The sequence below is a fragment of the Ursus maritimus genome, unplaced genomic scaffold (genome assembly GCF_017311325.1).
Source record: "Ursus maritimus isolate PB19 unplaced genomic scaffold, ASM1731132v1 scaffold_19, whole genome shotgun sequence".
Lineage (NCBI taxonomy): Eukaryota > Metazoa > Chordata > Mammalia > Carnivora > Ursidae > Ursus > Ursus maritimus.
Genome location: NW_024424341.1, coordinates 36,362,577 through 36,382,111, shown reverse-complemented (window position 1 = coordinate 36,382,111; position 19,535 = coordinate 36,362,577). Strand labels below are relative to the sequence as shown.

Here is a 19,535-nt window from a genome sequence, read left to right as displayed (position 1 = left end):
AGTCTTGGGTCCAGCCGAGGCCAGAAGGAGAAGCATCAGCTCGTGGCCACTTTGATTTTACTTCCGGGGCCTGTCAGGTGGCTCGTCCGTGTTGTGGGTCTCCATGCCCACTGACCCTGGGGCAGAGTCCACCCTGCCCCAGCCCTGCCTGCCTGCCAGTTCCCCACCAGTGCAGCAAACAGTTTCCTGACCTCAGACAATTGTTCTAAGGTCATTGTTCTAAAGGTCCATCTGTCTGTCTATCGGAACAGATGCAAAGCCCTGGAATTCTGTGGTTTAGTTTATTCATCTTACTGGTCCTCTTTAGGGTCAACCTGCCCCCGCCTTTACCATCCCCCAAGGGGCTGGTAGAGGCTTTAGGAGTGGCTGCTGATGGAAAAGCCAGTGGTTGTCTCAGCTACAGAATATTCATTTAGAGCCAACATGTCTGCGGGTCGCAGTGTTCCACACTCATACCAGGTACTTGCATCCATTCTGCCCAGACCTTTCCAGAATCCAGCTTGTAGGTGGGTTGTCTCATTTTACAGGTGAGGACTCTGACGCTCTGCTCAGGGTCACAGGCGGACAGGGGTGGGCACAAGGCCAGTGTGGTCATGGAGTCAGTACTTGCCCCCTTTCTGGCTTGGCACGAGCTCCGTTCCCTGTCCCATGACAGGGGAGTGGAGGCTGGGACGTCCTGCTCTCCGCCAGGCTCTGTGCCCTGGGGAGGCCTGAGGCAGCAGGAAGGGCGCAGACTCAAGAGAGGGCTCGCTTGCCTCACTAGTGATGACCCGCGGGAGCCTGGGGCCGGGCCTGCTCCGTAACCCGGCACAAATCAGAAGCGAGGCAGAGGGCAAGGAAGACCTTTCCTCCCTTCTGCGGACTGTGTTGCTTATGAACTAAATGCTTCCCGGCTTCGTCCGTGACAAGGACCCAACCACAGGGCTGGTGCCGTCTGTCCCGCGTACGGCAGAGCTCCCGTTCTCTACATGAGGACTGTTCCTCGGAACTCCAGCCAGAGTAACATTTGGGTGCAGGTACTCTGATGCTCATTAAAACTCTCCCTTTGAAATGCTTCCTTTGAGGCACAAAAAGAAGCCCCTCTCGGTGGATGACGTCATGAAGCTGCTCGGCTGCATCTCGGAGTACGAGGATGTGAAGGTGACCTACAAGTTCTCTAAGAAGGGCGCGACGATCGTAGGGTCTGGGGCCTTCATCGGTGGTCTGGTCGGAGGACCACTCGGAATAGCTGCGGGTAAGCGTAAGCTCGCGGGGACAGTCAGCTCGGGGGCATTGTAACAAAGGCCTTTGAAACCACAGACCTCACAGAAGTCTCTGTCCTCTGGGAGATGTTGGTTGAGTTGAGGTTGCTTCAGTGACATGATTTGTGTCCCTAATTCCTCCTGCTGAAAACACAGGCTTCTGAGCGTGAAGGTCTCCGAATTGCAGGGCTTTCCAGCAAATGGCATCTGTGTCATGCAGACCTGGAGGGCGCCTCTCCCCTCAGCTATGTATCCTGGCATCTGAAGATGAAAGGGTGTCCTGGGTCCCTTGGATGGTCTCCTTCCCCATCACCATGACAGGTCACTGCAGAAGGGAACCCGGGAGGAAGCTGGGTTTGCTGAGCACCCCCTAGAAGCAGACGCTGTCTGGCCATTTTACATGAGCTCATTCAGAGCGCCTCCCCATTCTGAAAGCAAACAGTCTCAGGCAGAAGAAGCACAAATATCCTAGAGGGGTCGTCCCTGCCCCCTGCTTTTGCCCCCTGCTTCTACTTGACAGCCAGTTTCCAGCAATGAATGGAGGTTTGGCCCACTTTCCCATCATTCTTGGAGCCAGGAAGGGTTGCTTCCTCTGGCTTCAGAGCAGGAAGGGTTCCCGTGTGGTCTGAACTGTGGGTCAGGGCTGCTGCGTGGGCCTCACTTGAGGAGGGGCTGGATTAGAGCTCCCAGTCCGGCCTGCAGTCCTCCCACGACACAGGCTGGAGCGGTGACGGCCTGTCTGCCCAGGTTGGCTTCTGTTTCCGGCTCCTGGCATGGCTTCCTGCTCTGCTCTGTGTTTCTGTGACAGGACTGGCACACAGGGACATTCCGTGATGCTGAGATCACACTGGGGAGTAAGTCAGCCTGTGGGGGGCCCCAGACCGTCCACCTGTCCGTGTCCCTTTGCAGCCTGTGAATTAGTGAGTCCTGACTTCAGCTTCTCAACATCGAAGCAGCAGCCAGTAAGGGAGGAGACAAGGCCATTGCCTCCTTCCTCAGTGACAGTCTACATCTTTGTCCCCCCCCCCCCATCTAAGGTGCTCAGGGGAGGGCCTGATGGGATCCTTTATCATATAGCTGATCCCAGATGCCATTGTGGGAGCATGTATTTTGTCTGGGTTGTGTCAGCGCTGGTGGAGAACACGATGTCTGCCAGGAGAACCGGGGGACTCACTACTTGCAGCCCCTAGTCGTGGGTGGGAACATCATTTACCCAGAAGACCAAGGATTTTTCTCTTCTCCAAAGAATGAGTAATTTGCTGGTCGATATTCCTGGCGACTTTTTGCATTAAGTGCTGCTCTAAATCAAATCTTGCTGTTCTCCTAACGGTTTAGTGCAGATGAGGGCAACTCTGGGCTCTAAGCGCTTCACGGGTGTCATGAGAAAAAGTTCAGTAAAACTTGTAAATGACTGGTTTTCCCTCCCTGAATCCTCCCTGCTTTTGGAGCAGAGGGGAAGGGTGGCCAGGGGCGGTGTTCAGCCTCCAGGGCCGGGTGCCGGCCTGGGCTCAGCCCCAGGGGAGCTGTGTGCTCAGATGCCTCCACACTCGGCTTCCGGAGAGGGTGCAGGCGGGGTCAGCCCACACCTGGGTTCTCTCTGCCCGGGCTCTGTTCTCTCAGATAAACCTTTTATTCTGGAATAGTAGTAGAATTACAGACAAGCTGGCGAGACCGTGCAGAGAACTCCCGTGTATCCCTCACCGCTTCCGTTCCCCTGATGTTACCATCTTGTGTTACCAGGTGCCCTTGTCAAAGTAAGAAACCAACACCGATGCGTCACTACTACCTGGTCTCCAGGCTTTATTTGTACTTTGACAGTTTTTGCATTACTGATGTGTTCCTGTCCCAGAATCCAGCTCAAGCTATCACAGTGCAATTAATCCTCATGCCTGCTTCGTCTCCCCGGGTCTGTGACAGTTGCTCAGACTTTGCTTGCTTTCATGGCCTGGGTAGTTTTGAGGAGTAACTGGGCAGGTATTTGTAGAATGCCTCTCTGTTTGAGTCTCCCTGAGGGCTTTCTCATGCTTAGCCCGGGGTTAGGGACCTTTGGAAAGCTTACCGAGGACACAGGTGGACACCTGTCTCATAGCACCATTCCAGGGACGTGTGACATCCACAGGCCTTGCTGGCGATGTCCACCTTGATCACCTGGTTAAGGGGGGTCTGTGCCAGATTTCCCCACTGTGACGTTAGGGTCCCACTTTCCACGCTCTGCTCTTTCAGAGAAAGTCACTAAGTCCAGCCGGGCTGCATCTATTAATTTCTGATCATCGGTATTTAAAGCTCGAACTTTTTAGGGGTGCCCGTGTGGCTCAGTCATTTAAGCATCTGCTTTCAACTCAGGTCGTGATCCCAGGGTCCTGGGATTGAGCCCCGCATTGGGTGCCCTGGTTGGCAGGGATCCTGCTTCTCTCTCTCCCCTGCTTGTGCTCTTTTTCTCTCTCTCTCAAATAAATAAAAATCTTTAAAAATTTTCGTTTTAAAAATCATGGGACATTTTTCAGGATACAGATCTGGCATTCCGTGTGGTAGCAATGGGCAGGCGAGGGGTAGCCACCGCCCCTTAGACAGGGACCCTCTCTCCGTCACCCACGGGCTCACTCAGCCCTCTTCCCTCCTCTCAACCTCCTGCCTGCCCCCTGAAGGCCCTTGAGTTTGAGACCCCTGCCCCAGGGCACCTTCCTGTAGCTGACCTGGACCCACCTGGTCACATAGAACTTTCCATTGACATAAGGGCTTCAAGTCCCAACATCATGCACCTTACATTTGATCATAAATTTACCTTTAATAATAATGGTTATGCCTTTTTGGGGTCACAGGAAGAGAAGTAGTTGAGAAAGTTGTATTTGTAGTTACCATCACACAGCTCTGGAGGGCTGGCATGAGAAACAGTTGCTTCAGAGTGAAGGTCTCCTCCTCTGTCCCCAGGGTGCTTTAGCCAAACGATTTCCCTAGAAATTTCCGAAGTTCAGGGGCAAAAGCATATTATGGAGACAACTCAGTCTCACCACTGAGATGGTTCCCGTTGAAAACGCACTTGCGTCTCTGCTCTCTGCTTTACGAGGAGAGCGTGTGGGAAGCAGGAAACCCGCAGGCCCTGGAGAAGATTTCCGTTAGCACAGCTGTGCGGCGGGAGAGGCTTTGCGCTGCATCTGTGAGTGCAGAGCTCAGGGAAGGCACGTTGGGGTTCAATATCTGAGCCAAATGAACTGAAGACCCCATAAACCCTTGTCCCCCAGCAAGGTGGGGTGGAGCGGGCACGAAGCCGAGCCGGTTCTGGCCCACGCGGGAATGTGCCCACTTGTCCCGGCGGTGGACGTGCTCCCAGCAAGAGCACTAATCAAACCAACTAACTGAACCTTCCTTGTTTTCTAGGGGGGGTTGCCGGGGGTCTGTTAGGTGCATGGATGACAAGGGGACAGTTCAAGCCGATTCCTCAGATCATAATGGAGCTGCCGCCTGATAAGAAGCAAAAGCTCTATAATGAAGCCACCGCCATCCTCAGGGACCTGGAGTGGAAGGACGCTGTGGAGCTGACCAAGCAGGTCATGGACAATGAGACCGTGAAGCAGCAACTGCTGGCCCTGCTGGAAAAGTTCCTCGAAGGCTAAGGTTTAGTACATTGACTGCAAAGGTTCTCCTGGGAAGCGGGGGTCTCATTTAGAGGATTCTGCTGACCCACAGGGTGGTCGGCCGTTCACACGGTTCTCTCAACTCATAGAAGGTGATTGGGGAGTTGGGGGAAACCTCACCCATTCATTGCTCATGTGTTGGGCCCAACTGTTTCAGACCCAGGGGACACAGGGTCCTAGTTCAGAGGCCCTGCAGTGATGTCCCCTGAAGTCCCTCCCCTCGCCTGCCTGCCTTTATTCCTGGGAAAAACCCTGACCCAACTCCTGTTTCAGGTCAGAGGGAGCGGGCCTTGCTGAGTAAAGCCACCCTAGACCAGCTGGGTCCTGGGGTGACTGTGATGGGCACTTGGCCCAAGAGGGCAGGTCAGACCTGGAGCCCTGTCTCCCCCAGGAGGTGAAAGCACTTTCCTGGTTTTCCCCTCAGGCTCTCCTCCCACTTCTGTAGTTTTACTATTCTTACTTCTCAGTCTCCTTTGCAAAAATTTTCATTTATTTTTCAGTAGGTAAAACCAGCCTGTTACTTAGAAGACTTAGAAGTCTCCGGATGGTACAAATGGAAAAGCAAGGCTTCCTGCAGCATGGACTCCTGCCCCAGGCCCTTCCTCTGAGACAGCCAGTCTACCGATTTCTGGTGCATTCCTTAACTCGGTTTTTATATAGTGTTTGAAAAGAATTCATTTCCTTTTATTTGTCAGTGTGTATTGATGAAAGCTTAGAACAATCCAGAAAAGAATAACGAAACCACTACAAATTTTACCACCCAAGAAATCACTTTTTACACATTTTGTAAGTTTCCGGTAAACCATTTAATGCTATGTATGTCCATTTCCAGCATATTTACATTCTTCATGTTTAGGCCTCTTTGAATGCTTTTATCAATTAACATTATATAACATTTGTGATTTAATTTAAAATTCCTTGTAAACATGTGTCATGGCTGTATACTATTCCATCCTACTTAGCCCTTTCCCTGCTGTGGTTTTCATTGCTGCAGTGAACAGTTTTGTGCTAACATTCTTTTCGTATTTTAGACTCTCATAGACTTTTGGATAGACTCCTCAAAGTGAAATGCTGGGTTAAGAAGTAGGCAGTATTTTTCAAGGTTCTTATATTCAGTCAGAATTCATTCTAGACAGTGATGTTGATAACTCACTCTCCCTGCCACGGGGCTTGGGGTACACATCTCACTGCATCCTCACCAAGAAATAGGATGATAGTGTCTTAAGCCTTTGTGGATTTGATGGGTGACTACCGACATCTTGGTTTGGTTAGATTTCTCTGCTAGTGGGTGTGACAAGGCTGGGGTCACCTGCAGATCGCCATCTTCCCAGGTGGTGTTGAAAGCCCCCCAGGCCCCCGGGGCTGATTCCCAGGAAAGGGGAAGGGGGCCCTGGCCTGAGCAGAGGGCCGGCTGTGGGCTGGCCCCCTGTGGCTGGCAGGACGGTGGCTGGCTGGGCGGTGGCCGCGGGGTGGCCAGGAAACAGCAGGGGGCTGCCAGCAGGGCAAGGAGGCAGCTGAGGGGGAAGCCTTGGTGGGGGGACCCGGTAATTATAGAAAGAAGCCATCTGTTCTGGGCCAGTTATTAACCTGCTTTGGGTGTTGATGCGACAGCAATGAGCAAAGATGTTTCCAGGCAGATGGTGTATTTTCAGCTGGAATGAACTTTTTTACTTTTCTGTTTTTTGAGATGTCTGGCTTGGAAGTAAGCATGACTGGGGTGTGTTGCAATGCGGGGGGCGGTCAGGACTGGGGCTCCAGGCTTAGAAGGAAGTGTCCTCTCCCCATTCGTTACTGAGAGGTGCCATCTGCTGGGCAAGTAGGGGCATCCTCCCCCTTTCCCTCCCTGCCTTCCTGGCTCACCTGCCAGCCCAGGATGTGGCTCCACCAGGAGGCCCTTTTATGAGTTCCCCTGGGGAGCGGGGTTGCGTCTTCCTGAGGTCTTAATAAGCCATGAACAGAACATCAGCCACGTCTCCTGCCACCTTTTTTGCAGATACACCAGAATGTGTCTCACCCTGAACAATCAACATGTGGCCATTAGGAAGTGCCAGGATTCGTCTACAGCACACAGAGAAGGGGGACTGACTGATGCATTTTCAGTTGTTGGAGGAGGTAAATGGCTTTATTAGCCAGGGGAGGATTCCTGGACGATTGTGGTCACTGTGGGTCAGGAGGTGAACCTGGGGTCCGGCCAGCTGACTCGCAGCCTCGGGGCTGCTGTGGGTACCCCAAATGCTGGCAAGTAGAGGGACCAGAAAAGCGTTTCTCTAAGCTATCGAGATGGTGGCTGTTTCTTTAATTTGTGTTAGTTTTAAGGGAAAGACGTTCTCATTCTCATTTGCAATTAAGCAAATTCCAGGTTAATATACAGGCAGTATATGTTACATAACAATTACTTGGTAAAAATAAATAGAAATGCTCAAACCCATAAGTGGCAGGGCCTGAGGAAGAAGACACCGCACACACATGCAGACAGATGCTCACACACACGGAGCACGCGCACCCGCACGCACGTGCACACATACGTGTACGGAGCACACACACGGAGCTCGCGCACGCGCAAGGGAGCAGTGGAGAACGTACATGGTGATGCCGTCCGCCGGGAGAGTGACTTGAAGAAAAAAGTCACAGGAACCATAACTTTGTATATCCTTTGCAGGCAACACATTTCTCTGCAGGGAAAACAGTGCCATAAAATCATTCCAATGGGAAGAAGGTAAGGATACTCGCAGCACTGCTGTTCACGGCAGCAGGAGAGAACGGAGCCGGCCTGGTGTGAGCAGCGGGGACAGAGTGACACCGCCTTTGTGCCGATGTCATAGCCAATCTAATAAGTAGTACACGGGTAGGTATATGAAATTCGGTAGACTGCGCCACACACATTATTCACCTCACAGCAATTTCACACGTACGTGCATGTGACAGGGGAATAAAGAGAAAGACCGACTGTAGCAGGTGCTGGGGACCCTACTGCTTCCAGGGCAATGAGATCAAGGCTCGGAGGAGGCAGCGCAGGCCACTGAGACAGAGGGGGCACTGGGAGAGTCCAGGACTTACTGGTGACTCCCTCTCCACCCTAATTGATTGAGGGGCAATGGCATTGTCTCCCTGTCCTGAGAGGACAGCCTGCCTCTGCATGGCTGAAGACCTCCCCCCTGGATGACTGTGACCATCCTCAGGAGAGGGCGGCTTGCTGCAGCCACTAGGAACAAGCCTTGTCCTTCTGCCCCAGCGCAGGGAGCCCTCCGAGGACTCGGATCCCTCCACTCTCTCCCTCTGCACCTGTTCCAGTTCATCATCGCTAAGCTCAGAGGGGGCTGCAATGTAGCCGGCAAATACCCTGCATCTTCCCAGCCCACGTCCTCTCCGGCTCACCGCTTCTGCCAGCTCCCAACCCTCGTCTGCCGCTTCTCTGAAGTGCTGACTTGGTGCCTGTGTCACTGTGGAAAGCAGAGAAAGTTCACTGCTGACACCTGTGCCCATCTCTCCTCCTGGTACTACACACTGACCTTGACCTTGACTTGTGCCAGCCCCTCCACTCGGGACCCCTCTCCTTGTGGAGGCCAGTGCTCCAGTCATTCTCCTCTTTCCCTTTCATCACCATTCCCAGCTCTCTGCAGGGTGTGCCCAGCTGCAAGCACACCTGTGTTATTTCTCCCAGAGGAAAAAACAAGAAAAATTTCAACAGGTTATCAGGACAATTACACGGGGAGTAATTGTCTTTTCAACAGATGGTTCTGGGACAGGAGTATAACCACGTGGAAAAAAGTGAGGTTGGACAACCCCCTGTCTTATACCATATAAAAAATTAACTCAAAATAGATCATTTCATAGATGGAAACACGGGAATAACTCTTTATGATGCGATAGTGGTTTCGTAGATATGACACAAAACACAAATGACAAAAAAATAGATAAATGGGATTTCATCAAATTAAAAACTTTTGTTCTTCACCATCCACAAAGTGAAAAAAAATACAGGATGGGAAAAAATTACAAATCAGGTATCTGATAAGGGACTAGTATCTAGAATATATAAAGATCTCTCACACTCAACAATAAAGAGACAAACAACCCAGTTCAAAAATGGGCGAAGGATTTGCATAGACATTTCTCCAAAAATGATATTCAGATGGCCAGTAAGCACACGAGAAGGTGCTCAACATCATTAGTCATCCAAAGCACAGTGAGATGCTGCTTTTTTTCCTACTCTGATGGCTAAAATTTAAAAAAGGCAATGACAAGCATTGATGAGGTTGGGAAGAAATCAGAAACTTTATACGTTGCTGGTGGAACGTAAAATGGTGCAGCCACTTTGCAAGACAGTTTGGCAGCTCCTCAGAATATTAAGCATAGAGTTACCATATAAAGAAGCAATTCGTGTCCTAGGTACGCACCCCAGAGAACTGACAACACGTCCACAAAAACCCTGTATTGAGTGTCCATTAACACCTCTTTTTGTAACAGCCCAAAAATTGTTACCAACCTAGATGTCCATCACGACGTGGTCTATACATTGTATAAAACATGCAAGGCGATATTATTCAGCAATAAAAAGGAATTATATTCGGATACACGCTACAACATGAACCAACTTGGAAAGATGCTAAGTGGACGGAGCCAGTCACAAGAGAGCACATGGTAAAGGACGGCACTTGTGTGAAATGTCAGAACAGGCAAATCCGTAGAGACTGAAGGGACATGGGTGGTGGTCAGGGACTGGGGGAGGGGAGAACGGGCAGTGAGCTCTCACGGGTGTGGGGTTTCTGTCTGGGGTGGTGAAAAGCCCCTGCAGTTAGGTAGTGGGATGGTGCACAGTCTTGCGAATACACTAGCGATCGCCGAATGGCAAACTTTAAAGGGTGGGTGGATTTTATGGGATGTGAATTTTATCCCAATGACGCTGTTTCAAAAGCAACTTTTCCATCTCTAGCCCTCGCTCCATGTCTCTCTTGCCCTTTGCAGTGACATTCCTTGGCTGATTCCCCAGGGTGACTCCCGTTCTCTGGGTGCTTTCCTGCAGCCCCTGCTCCCACCGCCCCACTACATGGTCTCTGATCACGGTGGCCTCCTTGTAGGTGACCACCACACCTGACGTCCGCGTTACTGAACACAGGCTGGTTCTCGGTCCTCCTGCCACCCGACCACCCCCTGGGCGGCGTCTGGCAGGCTGCCCCTTATGCTCACCGCTGCTGCTGCCCTGGCCGGCTGCTCCTCCTTGTCCACCCCTGCTGCTCCCGCATCCTGTCTTTCTTGTGGGGCTCAGCCCAGACTTCCCTCCTGGCTCCAGTCCCTCCCGGACCACTGCCCGCTCGGTCTCCAACTTCACACTCAGAAACTGAGCTCCTGGTACCCATACTCCCCGCTCAAAACCACAACCAACAACCAACCACCACAACAAACCGGGCCCCGCTTCATCTCCCCTGCCTCTAGGTCATCTCCAGCTGCTGTCCCCCGCCCTTTCTAACAGCCACACTGGGTCCTCCCAGCTCCGTCACCAGGCTGGGGCCACCGCTGCCCCAGGGCATTTGCACTTGTTGCTTCCTCTGCCTTGGATATTCTTCTCCCAAATATCTGCCTCATTTCCTGCAGGGCTTGACTCATGTTCACCTTTTCAGGGACGCCTTGCCTGGCCACTCGATCTGCGATTGCAGCCGCCCAGCCCTTACCATCCCCATCTCTGCCTTGTTGGCCTGTGAGTGAGCATCCGTCTGCATGTGTGCGCGGTGTCTTCTTCCTCAGGCCCTGCCACTTGTAGGTTCCAGCATTTGTATTTATTTTTACCAAGTAATTGTTACGTAACAGATGCTGCCTGGATATTAACCTGGAACTTGCTTAATTGTAGATGAGAATGAGGAACGTCCTTCCCTTAAAACTCACACAAATTAAAGAAACAGCCATCATCTCTATAGCTTAGAGAAACGCTTTTCTGCTCCCTCTACTTGCCAGCATTTGGGGTACCCACAGCCGCCCCAGCTTCACCTCCTGACCCACTGCTACCACAATCGTCCAGGGAGCCTCCTCCGGCTAATAAAGCCATTTACCTCCTCCAACAACTGAAAACTCATCAGTTGGTCCCCCTTCCCTGCATGGTGTAGACGAATCCTGGCACTTCCTAATGGCCATATGTTGATTGTTCAGGATTGAGGCACAGTCTGGTTTATCTGCAAAAAAGGTGGCAGGAGATGTGGCTGATGTTCTGTTCATGGCTTATTAAGACCCCAGGAAGACCCCAGTCCCCCTCCCCAGGGGAACTCATAAAAGGGCCTCCTGGTGGAGCCACATCCTGGGCTGGCAGGTGAGCCAGGAAGGCAGGGAGGGAAAGGGGGAGGATGCCCCTACTTGCCCAGCAGATGGCACCTCTCAGTAACGAATGGGGAGAGGACACTTCCTTCTAAGCCTGGAGCCCCAGTCCTGACCGCCCCCCGCATTGCAACACACCCCAGTCATGCTTACTTCCAAGCCAGACATCTCAAAAAACAGAAAAATAAAAAAGTTCATTCCAGCTGAAAATACACCATCTGCCTGGAAACATCTTTGCTTGTCACTGTCGCATCAACACCCAAAGCAGGTTAATTGCCGGCCCAGAACAGATGGCTTCTTTCTATAACTACCGGGTCCCCCCACCAAGGCTTCCCCCTCAGCTGCCTCCTTGCCCTGCTGGCAGCCCCCTGCTGTTTCCTGGCCACCCCGCTGCCACCACTCAGCCACCGTCCTGCCAGCCACAGGGGGCCAGCCCACAGCCAGCCCTCTGTTCAAGCCAGGGCCCCTCCCCCTCTGCTGGGAATCAGCCCCGGGAGCCTGGGGGGCTTTCAACACCACCTGGGAAGATGGCGATCTGCAGGTGACCCCAGCCTTGTCACCCCCATTAGCAAAGAAAAACTAACCAAACCAAGATGTCGGTAGTCACCCATCAAATCCACAAAGGCTTAAGACACTATCATCCTATTTCTTGGTGAGGGTGCAGTGAGATGTGTACCCCAAACCCCGTGGCAGGGAGAGCGAGTTATCAACATCACTGTCTAGAATGAATTCTGACTGAATATAAGAACCTTGAAAAATACTGCCTACTTCTTAACCGAGCATTTCACTTTGAGGAGTCTATCCAAAAGTCTATGAGAGTCTAAAATAGGAACAGAATGTTAGCACAAAACTGTTCACTGCAGCAATGAAAACCACAGCAGGGAAAGGGCTAAGTAGGATGGCATAGTATACAGCCATGACACATGTTTACAAGGAACTTTTAATTAAATCACAAATGTTATATAATGTTAATTGATAGAAGAATTTAAAGAGGCCTAAACATGAAGAATGTAAATATGCTGGAAATGGACATACATAGCATTAAAAGGTGTGTATGAATCGTACCAAATGTGTTAAAAGTGATCTTCTGGGTGGTAAAATTTGTAGTGGTTTCACCATCCTTTTTTGGATAGATTGTCCTAAACTTTCATCAATGAACACTGAGAAATAAAAGGAAATGAATGGTTTTCAAACACTATTTAAAAACCGAGTTTAGGAATGCACAAGAAATTTGTACAGTGATTGTCTCTGGGGAGGGGCCTGGGGCAGAGTTCATGCTGGAGAAAGCCCTGCCTTTGCATTCAAACCATCTGGAGTCTTCTAAGTACCAGGCTGGTTTTACCTATTGAAAAATAAATAAACGAAAATTTTTGTCAAGGAGACCCAGAAGTAAGAACACTAAAACCAGAAAAGCCGAGAGAAGAGTCTGAGGGGAAAACCAGGAAAGTGCTTTCACCTCCTGGGGGAAACAGGACTCCAGGTCTCAACTGCCCTCTCGGGCCGAGTGCCCACCACAGTCACCCCAGGACCCAGTTGGTCCAGGGTGGCTTCACTCAGCAAGGCCTGCTCCGTCTGACCAAACAGGTCAGGAGTTGGGTTGGGGTTTTTCCCAGGAATAAAGGCAGGCAGGCGAGGGGAGGGACTTCAGGGGACATCACTGCAGGGCCTCTGAGCTAGGACCCTGTGTCCCCTGGGTCTGGAACAGTTGGGCCCAACACATGAGCAATGAATGGGTGAGGCTTCCCCCAACTCCCCAATCACCTTCTATGAGTTGGGAGAACCGTCTAAACAGCCCACCACCCTGTGGGTCAGCAGAATCCTCTAAATGAGACCCCCGCTTCCCAGGAGAACCTTCGCAGTCAATGTACTGAACCTTAGTTAGCCTTTGAGGAACTTTCTCAGTAGGGCCAGCAGCTGCTTCTTCACAAACTCATTGCCCATGACCTGCTTGGTCAGCTCCACAGCGTCCACCCACTCCAGGTCCCTGAGGATGGCGGTGGCTTCATTATACAGCCTTTGCTTCTTATCAGGCGTCAGCTCCATTATGATCTGAGGAATCGGCTTGAACTGTCCCCATGTCATCCATGCACCTAACAGACCCCCGACAGCCCCCCCTAGAAAACAAGGAAGGTTCAATTAGTTGGGCCTTATTCATAAATCATGGCAGGCTCTTGCTGAAAGCACGTCCACCGCCGGGACGAGTGGGCACATTCCCGCGTGGCCAGAACCGGCTCGGCTTCGTGCCCGCTCCACCCCACCTTGCGGGGGGGGAGGGTTTATGGGGTCTTCAGTTCATTTGGCTCAGATATTGAACCCCAACGTGCCTTCCCTAAGCTCTGCACTCACAGATGCAGCGCGAAGCCTCTCCCGCCGCACATCTGTGCTAACGGAAATCTTCTCCAGGGCCTGCGGGTTTCCTGCTTCCCACACACACTCTCCTCCTAAAGCAGAGAGCAGAGACGCAAGTGTGTTTTCTACGGGAACCATCTCAGTGGTGAGGCTGAGTTGTCTCCATAATACGCTTTTTGCCCCTGAACTTCAGAAATTTCCAGGGAAATCGTTTGGCTAAAGCACCCTGGGGACAGAGGAGAAGACCTTCACTCTGAAGCAACAGTTTCTCATGCCAGCCCTCCAGAGCTGTGTGATGGTAACTACAAATACAACTTCCTCAACTACTTCTCTTCCTGTGACCCCGAAAAGGCGTAACCATTATTTTTAAGTGTAAATTTATGATCAAATGTAAGGTGTCTGATGTTGGGACTTGAAGCCCTGTGTAAACGTAAAGTTCTATGTGACCAGGTGGGTCCAGGTCGGCTACAGGAAGGTGCCCTGGGCAGGGGTCTCAAACTCAAAGGCCTTTAGGGGGCAGGCAGAAGGTTGAGAGGAGGGAAGAGGGCTGAGTGAGCCTGTGGGTGACGGAAAGCTGGGTCCCTGTCTAAGGGGCGGTGGCTACTCCTCGCCTGCCCATTGCTACCACACGGAATGCCAGATCTGTATCCTGAAAAATGTCCCATGATTTTTAAAACAAAAAATTTAAAAGATTTTTATTTATTTGAGAGATAGAGCGAGAGTGAGAGAGAGACAAAGAGCACAAGCAGGAGAGAGAGAGAGAAGCAGACTCCCTGCTAACCAGGGCACCCAATGCGGGGCTCGATCCCAGGACCCTGGGATCACGACCTGAGTTGAAGGCAAATGCTTAAATGACTGAGCCACACGGGCACCCCTAAAAACTTCGAGCTTTAAATACCGATGATCAGAAATTAATAGATGCAGCCTGGCTGGACTTAGTGACTCTCTCTAAAAGAGGAGAGCGTGGAAAGGGGGAAACTAATGTCACAGTGGAGAAAGCTGGCACAGACCCCCTTAACCAGGTGATCAAGGTGGACATCGCCAGGGAGGCCTATGGATGTAACACGTCCCTGGAATGGTGCTATGAGACAGGTGTCCACCTGTGTCCTCGGTAAGCTTTCCAAAGGTCCCTAACCCTGGGCTAAGCACGAGAAAGCCCTCAGGCAGACCCAAACAGAGAGGCATTCTACAAATACCTGCCCAGTTACTCCTCAAAACTACCCAGGCCATGAAAGCAAGCAAAGTCTGAGCAACTGTCACAGACCCGGGGAGACCAAGCAGGCATGAGGATTAAATGCACTGTGATAGCTTGAGCTGGATTCTGGGACAGGAACACATCAGTAATGCAAAAACTGGCAAAGTACAAATAAAGCCTGGAGACCAGGTAGTAGTGACGCATCGGTGTTGGTTTCTTACTTTGACAAGGGCACCTGGTAACACAAGATGGTAACGTCAGGGGAACGGAAGCGGTGAGGGATACACGGGAGTTCTCTGCACGGTCTCGCCAGCTTGTCTGTAATTCTACTACTATTCCAGAATAAAAGGTTTATTTGAGAGAAAAGAGCCCGGGCAGAGAGAACCCAGGTGTGGGCCGCCCCCGCCTGCACCCTCTCCGGAAGCCGAGTGTGGAGGCATCTGAGCACACAGCTCCCCTGGGGCTGAGCCCAGGCCAGCATCGGGCCCTGGAGGCTGAACACCGCCCCTGGCCACCCTTCCCCTCTGCTCCAAAAGCAGGGAGGATTCGGGGAGGGAAAACCAGTCATTTACAAGTTTTACTGAACTTTTCCCCATGACACCCGCGAAGCGCTTAGAGCCCAGAGTTGCCCTCATCTGCACTAAACCGTTAGGAGAACAGCAAGATTTGATTTAGAGCAGCACTTAATGCAAAAAGTCGCCAGGAATATCGACCAGCAAATTACTCACTCTTTGGAGAAGAGAAAATACCTTGGTTTTCTGGGTAAAACAATGTTCCCGCCCACGACTAGGGGCTGCAAGTAGCGAGTCCCCCGGTTCTCCTGGCAGACATCGTGTTCTCCACCAGAGCTGACACAACCCAGATAAAATACATGCTCCCACAATGGCATTTGGGATCAGCTATATGATAAAGGATCCCATCAAGCCCTCCCCTGAGCACCTTAGATGGGGGGGGGGGACAAAGATGTAGACTGTCACTGAGGAAGGAGGCAATGGCCTTGTCTCCACCCTCACTGGCTGCTGATTGGATGTTGAGAAGCTGAAGTCAGGACTCACTAATTCACAGGCTGCAAAGGGACACGGACAGGTGGACGGTCTGGGGGTCCCCACACGATGACTTACTCCCCAGTGTGACCTCTGCGTCACGGAATGTCCCTGTGTGCCAGTCCTGCCACAGAAACACAGAGCAGAGCAGGAAGCCATGCCGGGAGCCGGAAGCAGAAGCCAACCTGGGCAGATAGGCCATCACCTCTCCAGCCTGTGTCGTGGGAGGACCGCAGGCCGGACTGGGAGCTCTCCCCCGTCGCCAGCACAGGCTGCCCGTACAGAGCAGCGTCCAGTGATGCTCTGGGCCCAGTGCAGCCGAACACGCGGCAAAGCTCCCTGTGTTGCAGGGTCCATCTGAGGCACCTCCCGGGAGAACTAACCCAGCCCCTCCTCAAGTGAGGCCCACACAGCAGCCCTGACCCACGGGTCAGACCACACGGGAACCCTTCCTGCTCCAAAGCCAGAGGAAGCAACCCTTCCAGGCTCCAAGAATGATGGGAAAGTGGGCCAAACCTCCATTCATTGCTGGAAACTGGCTGTCAAGTAGAAGCAGGGGGTAAAAGCGGGGGGCAGGGACGACCCCTCTAGGATATTTGTGCTTTTTCTGCCTGAGACTGTTTGCTTTCAGAATAGTGAGTCGCTCTGAATGAGCTCATGTAAAATGGCCAGACAGCGTCTGCTCCTAGGGGGTGCTCAGCAAACCCAGCTTCCTCCCGGGTTCCCTTCTGCAGTGACCTGTCATGGTGACGGGGAAGGAGACCATCCAAGGGACCCAGGACACCCTTTCATCTTCAGATGCCCGGATACATCGCTGAGGGGAGAGGCGCCCTCCAGGTCTGCACGACATGGATGCCATTTGCTGGAAAGCCCTGCAATTCGGAGACCTTCACGCTCAGAAGCCTGTGTTTTCAGCAGGAGGAATTAGGGACACAAATCATGTCACAGAAGCAATCTCAACTCAACCAACATCTCCCACAGGACAGAGACTTCTGTGAGGTCTGTGGTTTCAAAGGCCTTTGTTACAACACCCCCGAGCTGACTGTCCCCGCGAGCTTGCGCTTACCCGCAGCTAGTCCGAGTGGTCCTCCGACCAGACCACCGATGAAGGCCACAGACCCTGCGATCGTCGCGCCCTTCTTAGAGCACTTGTAGGTCACCTTCACATCCTCGTACTCCGAGATGCAGCCGAGCAGCTTCATGACGTCATCTACCGAGAGGGGCTTCTTTTTGTGCCTCAAAGGAAGCATTTCAAAGGGAGAGTTTTAATGAGCGTCAGAGTACCTGCACCCAAATGTTACTCTGGCTGGAGTTCCGAGCAACAGTCCTCATGTAGAGAACCGGAGCTCTGCCATACGCGGGACAGACGGCACCAGCCCTGTGGTTGGGTCCTTGTCACGGACGAAGCCGGGAAGCATTTAGTTCATAAGCAACACAGTCCGCAGAAGGGAGGAAAGGTCTTCCTTGCCCTCTGCCTCGCTTCTGATTTGTGCCGGGTTACGGAGCAGGCCCGGCCCCAGGCTCCCGCGGGTCATCACTAGTGAGGCAAGTGAGCCCTCTCTTGAGTCTGCGCCCTTCCTGCTGCCTCAGGCCTCCCCAGGGCACAGAGCCTGGCGGAGAGCAGGACGTCCCAGCCTCCACTCCCCTGTCATGGGACAGGGAACGGAGCTCGTGCCAAGCCAGAAAGGGGGCAAGTACTGACTCCATGACCACACTGGCCTTGTGCCCACCCCTGTCCGCCTGTGACCCTGAGCAGAGCGTCAGAGTCCTCACCTGTAAAATGAGACAACCCACCTACAAGCTGGATTCTGGAAAGGTCTGGGCAGAATGGATGCAAGTACCTGGTATGAGTGTGGAACACTGCGACCTGCAGACATGTTGGCTCTAAATGAATATTCTGTAGCTGAGACAACCACTGATTTTCTATCAGCAGCCACTCCTAATGCCCGTCCAGTTCTGCATGGGGGATGGTAAAGGCGGGGGTAGGCTGACCCTAAGGAGGGCTAGCAAGATGGGACAATGAGAGAATAAACTAAAGCACAGAATTCCAGAACACTTTGCATGTGTTCCGATAGACAGCCAGATGGACCTTTAGAACAATGACCTTAGAACAATTGTCTGAGGTCAGGAAACTGTTTGCTGCACTGGTGGGGAACTGGCAGGCAGGCAGGGCTGGGGCAGGGTGGACTCTGCCCCAGGGTCAGTGGGCATGGAGACCCACAACATGGACGGGCCACCTGACAGGCCCCGGAAGTAAAATCAAAGTGGCCACGAGCTGATGCTTCTCCTTCTGGCCTCGGCTGGACCCAAGACTCTAAGGGCACTTCCTTCCATCACTCCGCTTTCTTGCAAGCAGTCCCTAAAGGAACTGGACAAAGGTTGGGGCAGACCCTGTTGCTCAGTAACTCTTGGTTACATTTCTTTCTGACCCAAGGAGAATCCAGAAGCAGCCTCTGATGTAAAATCATCCTCCCAGTCCTGGGAGAGACTTCTGATCCCCTAGAATGAATCTCTGGGTCTGCTGGATCACCACAGTCAGGGTTCAGGACCTCTCCGCCGTCCCAGCAGAGGTAAGGCGTGTCCTGTGCTCTGGCCCCTGCCGTGTTCTGAGATCCGTGGTTCTCCACAAGTGCACCGAATCACTGATGACCTTGGGAAATGCAGCCCGCGTGCGTGGGCTGAGATTCTGCGTGGGGACAAGCTCCAGCTGACCTCTAACCCCACCTCGGACAGCAAGACTCTATGAGTGCATGACCCAGACATCGGACATCTGCTGCTTGGTGCTCGAGTTCAGAAAGTGCAAACAAGCCTCCCCCAATGTGTCTGTTTGACCAATTGGAGTATAGAGGTGATGGAGGGACAGGCCCTGCAGGGGTGCTCAAGGGACGGAGAAGGAATCAAGGGTGCCTGCCCCCGCTCTGGCCCCATGTGTCCTGGACGTGCCTACAAACCTCCGAGCTTCCCGCACCTTTGCTCACTACCGGCAGCCCCTTGTAAACAGAGTCCACGCTGCCCCCTCCACCCTGGAAGAGAGCCCACTCGAGGGTCAGGAATTATCCACACACAAAGGTCATGATAATCAGATAGCATTACAACAGCAAAGGGACTGCACATGGCAGAGGTCACTAAGAAATGAGGGGATGGAGGGTGTGACTTGATTTACCCAGTAGCCATGGTGCTGTGAAGCTACGTAAATGAGTTTTCTTTCAGATACTAATGTATTTCAAATATTGATAACCAAAGGCGTTACTATCATAATTAAACCTTTCAAAAAGCTAATAATCCTCTTGTAAAACATCTATTCGTGGCATAGTATATATATGGTTTATATGCAGCTTTCTATCTGCCAGTTATGCTGGGAAAAGGGGAGTCGAAGCTCAATCCTGGGAAGGCCTGTCCTGAGGCTGCAGTGATCTCCCCACATCCAGGCACATGAAGACCCCAAGCATGGTCTGCAAGGGGGGCTTCCAAGCCAGGGCACTCTGCCCAGACACCACTCCTAAAACAGGGTTTTTGCAGGATTATGGACCTGCACCCTGGAAACACTTTCTGCATAACAAGAAAATGCATGGCAAGGAGGCAGGACATAGCCACTTCATACTCTATTGTGCATCTAAAAACCTAGCTTCCCACGGGCTCTGAATGACTCCCTAGAAACCCACAGGGACTAATAAGTCATCATCGTGCAAAGGCTACTCCCAACCTCCACTCAGCCCACGCAGCCCAGCACAAGGCAGGAGCCCAGGGCTCTGCAGAACTGGAGGGCCAGCAG

At 52.2% G+C, this 19,535-nt stretch overlaps 2 protein-coding genes across 2 annotated transcripts; one reads left to right on the top strand and one right to left on the bottom strand.

Annotated features, from left to right (window-relative positions):
• The first annotated feature begins 641 nt into the window (after positions 1-641).
• Positions 642-6,107, top strand: LOC103662106 (protein C19orf12 homolog). Its single transcript, XM_008689760.2, has 3 exons — positions 642-1,234; positions 4,617-4,853; positions 5,374-6,107. Exons 1-2 carry the CDS (start codon positions 1,051-1,053, stop codon positions 4,850-4,852), a joined length of 420 nt encoding a protein of 139 aa, XP_008687982.1. The 5' UTR covers positions 642-1,050; the 3' UTR covers position 4,853; positions 5,374-6,107.
• Positions 6,108-12,442: 6,335 nt separating this feature from the next.
• LOC103662105 (protein C19orf12 homolog) lies at positions 12,443-17,428 on the bottom strand. Its single transcript, XM_008689759.2, has 3 exons — positions 16,830-17,428; positions 13,050-13,290; positions 12,443-12,518 (listed from the first exon to the last, which is right to left on the bottom strand). Exons 1-2 carry the CDS (start codon positions 17,011-17,013, stop codon positions 13,055-13,057), a joined length of 420 nt encoding a protein of 139 aa, XP_008687981.1. The 5' UTR covers positions 17,014-17,428; the 3' UTR covers positions 12,443-12,518; positions 13,050-13,054.
• Positions 17,429-19,535: the final 2,107 nt, after the last annotated feature.

Bases quoted from the DNA above. Each gene is read 5' to 3' on its own strand.
- LOC103662106 (XM_008689760.2), top strand. From the start codon at position 1,051: ATGCTTCCTTTGAGGCACAAAAAGAAGCCCCTCTCGGTGGATGACGTC. The intron at 1,235-4,616 runs GTAAGCGTAAGC...CTTGTTTTCTAG, and splicing joins ACCACTCGGAATAGCTGCGG to GGGGGGTTGCCGGGGGTCTG.
- LOC103662105 (XM_008689759.2), bottom strand. From the start codon at position 17,013: ATGCTTCCTTTGAGGCACAAAAAGAAGCCCCTCTCGGTAGATGACGTC. The intron at 13,291-16,829 runs GTAAGCGCAAGC...CTTGTTTTCTAG, and splicing joins ACCACTCGGACTAGCTGCGG to GGGGGGCTGTCGGGGGTCTG.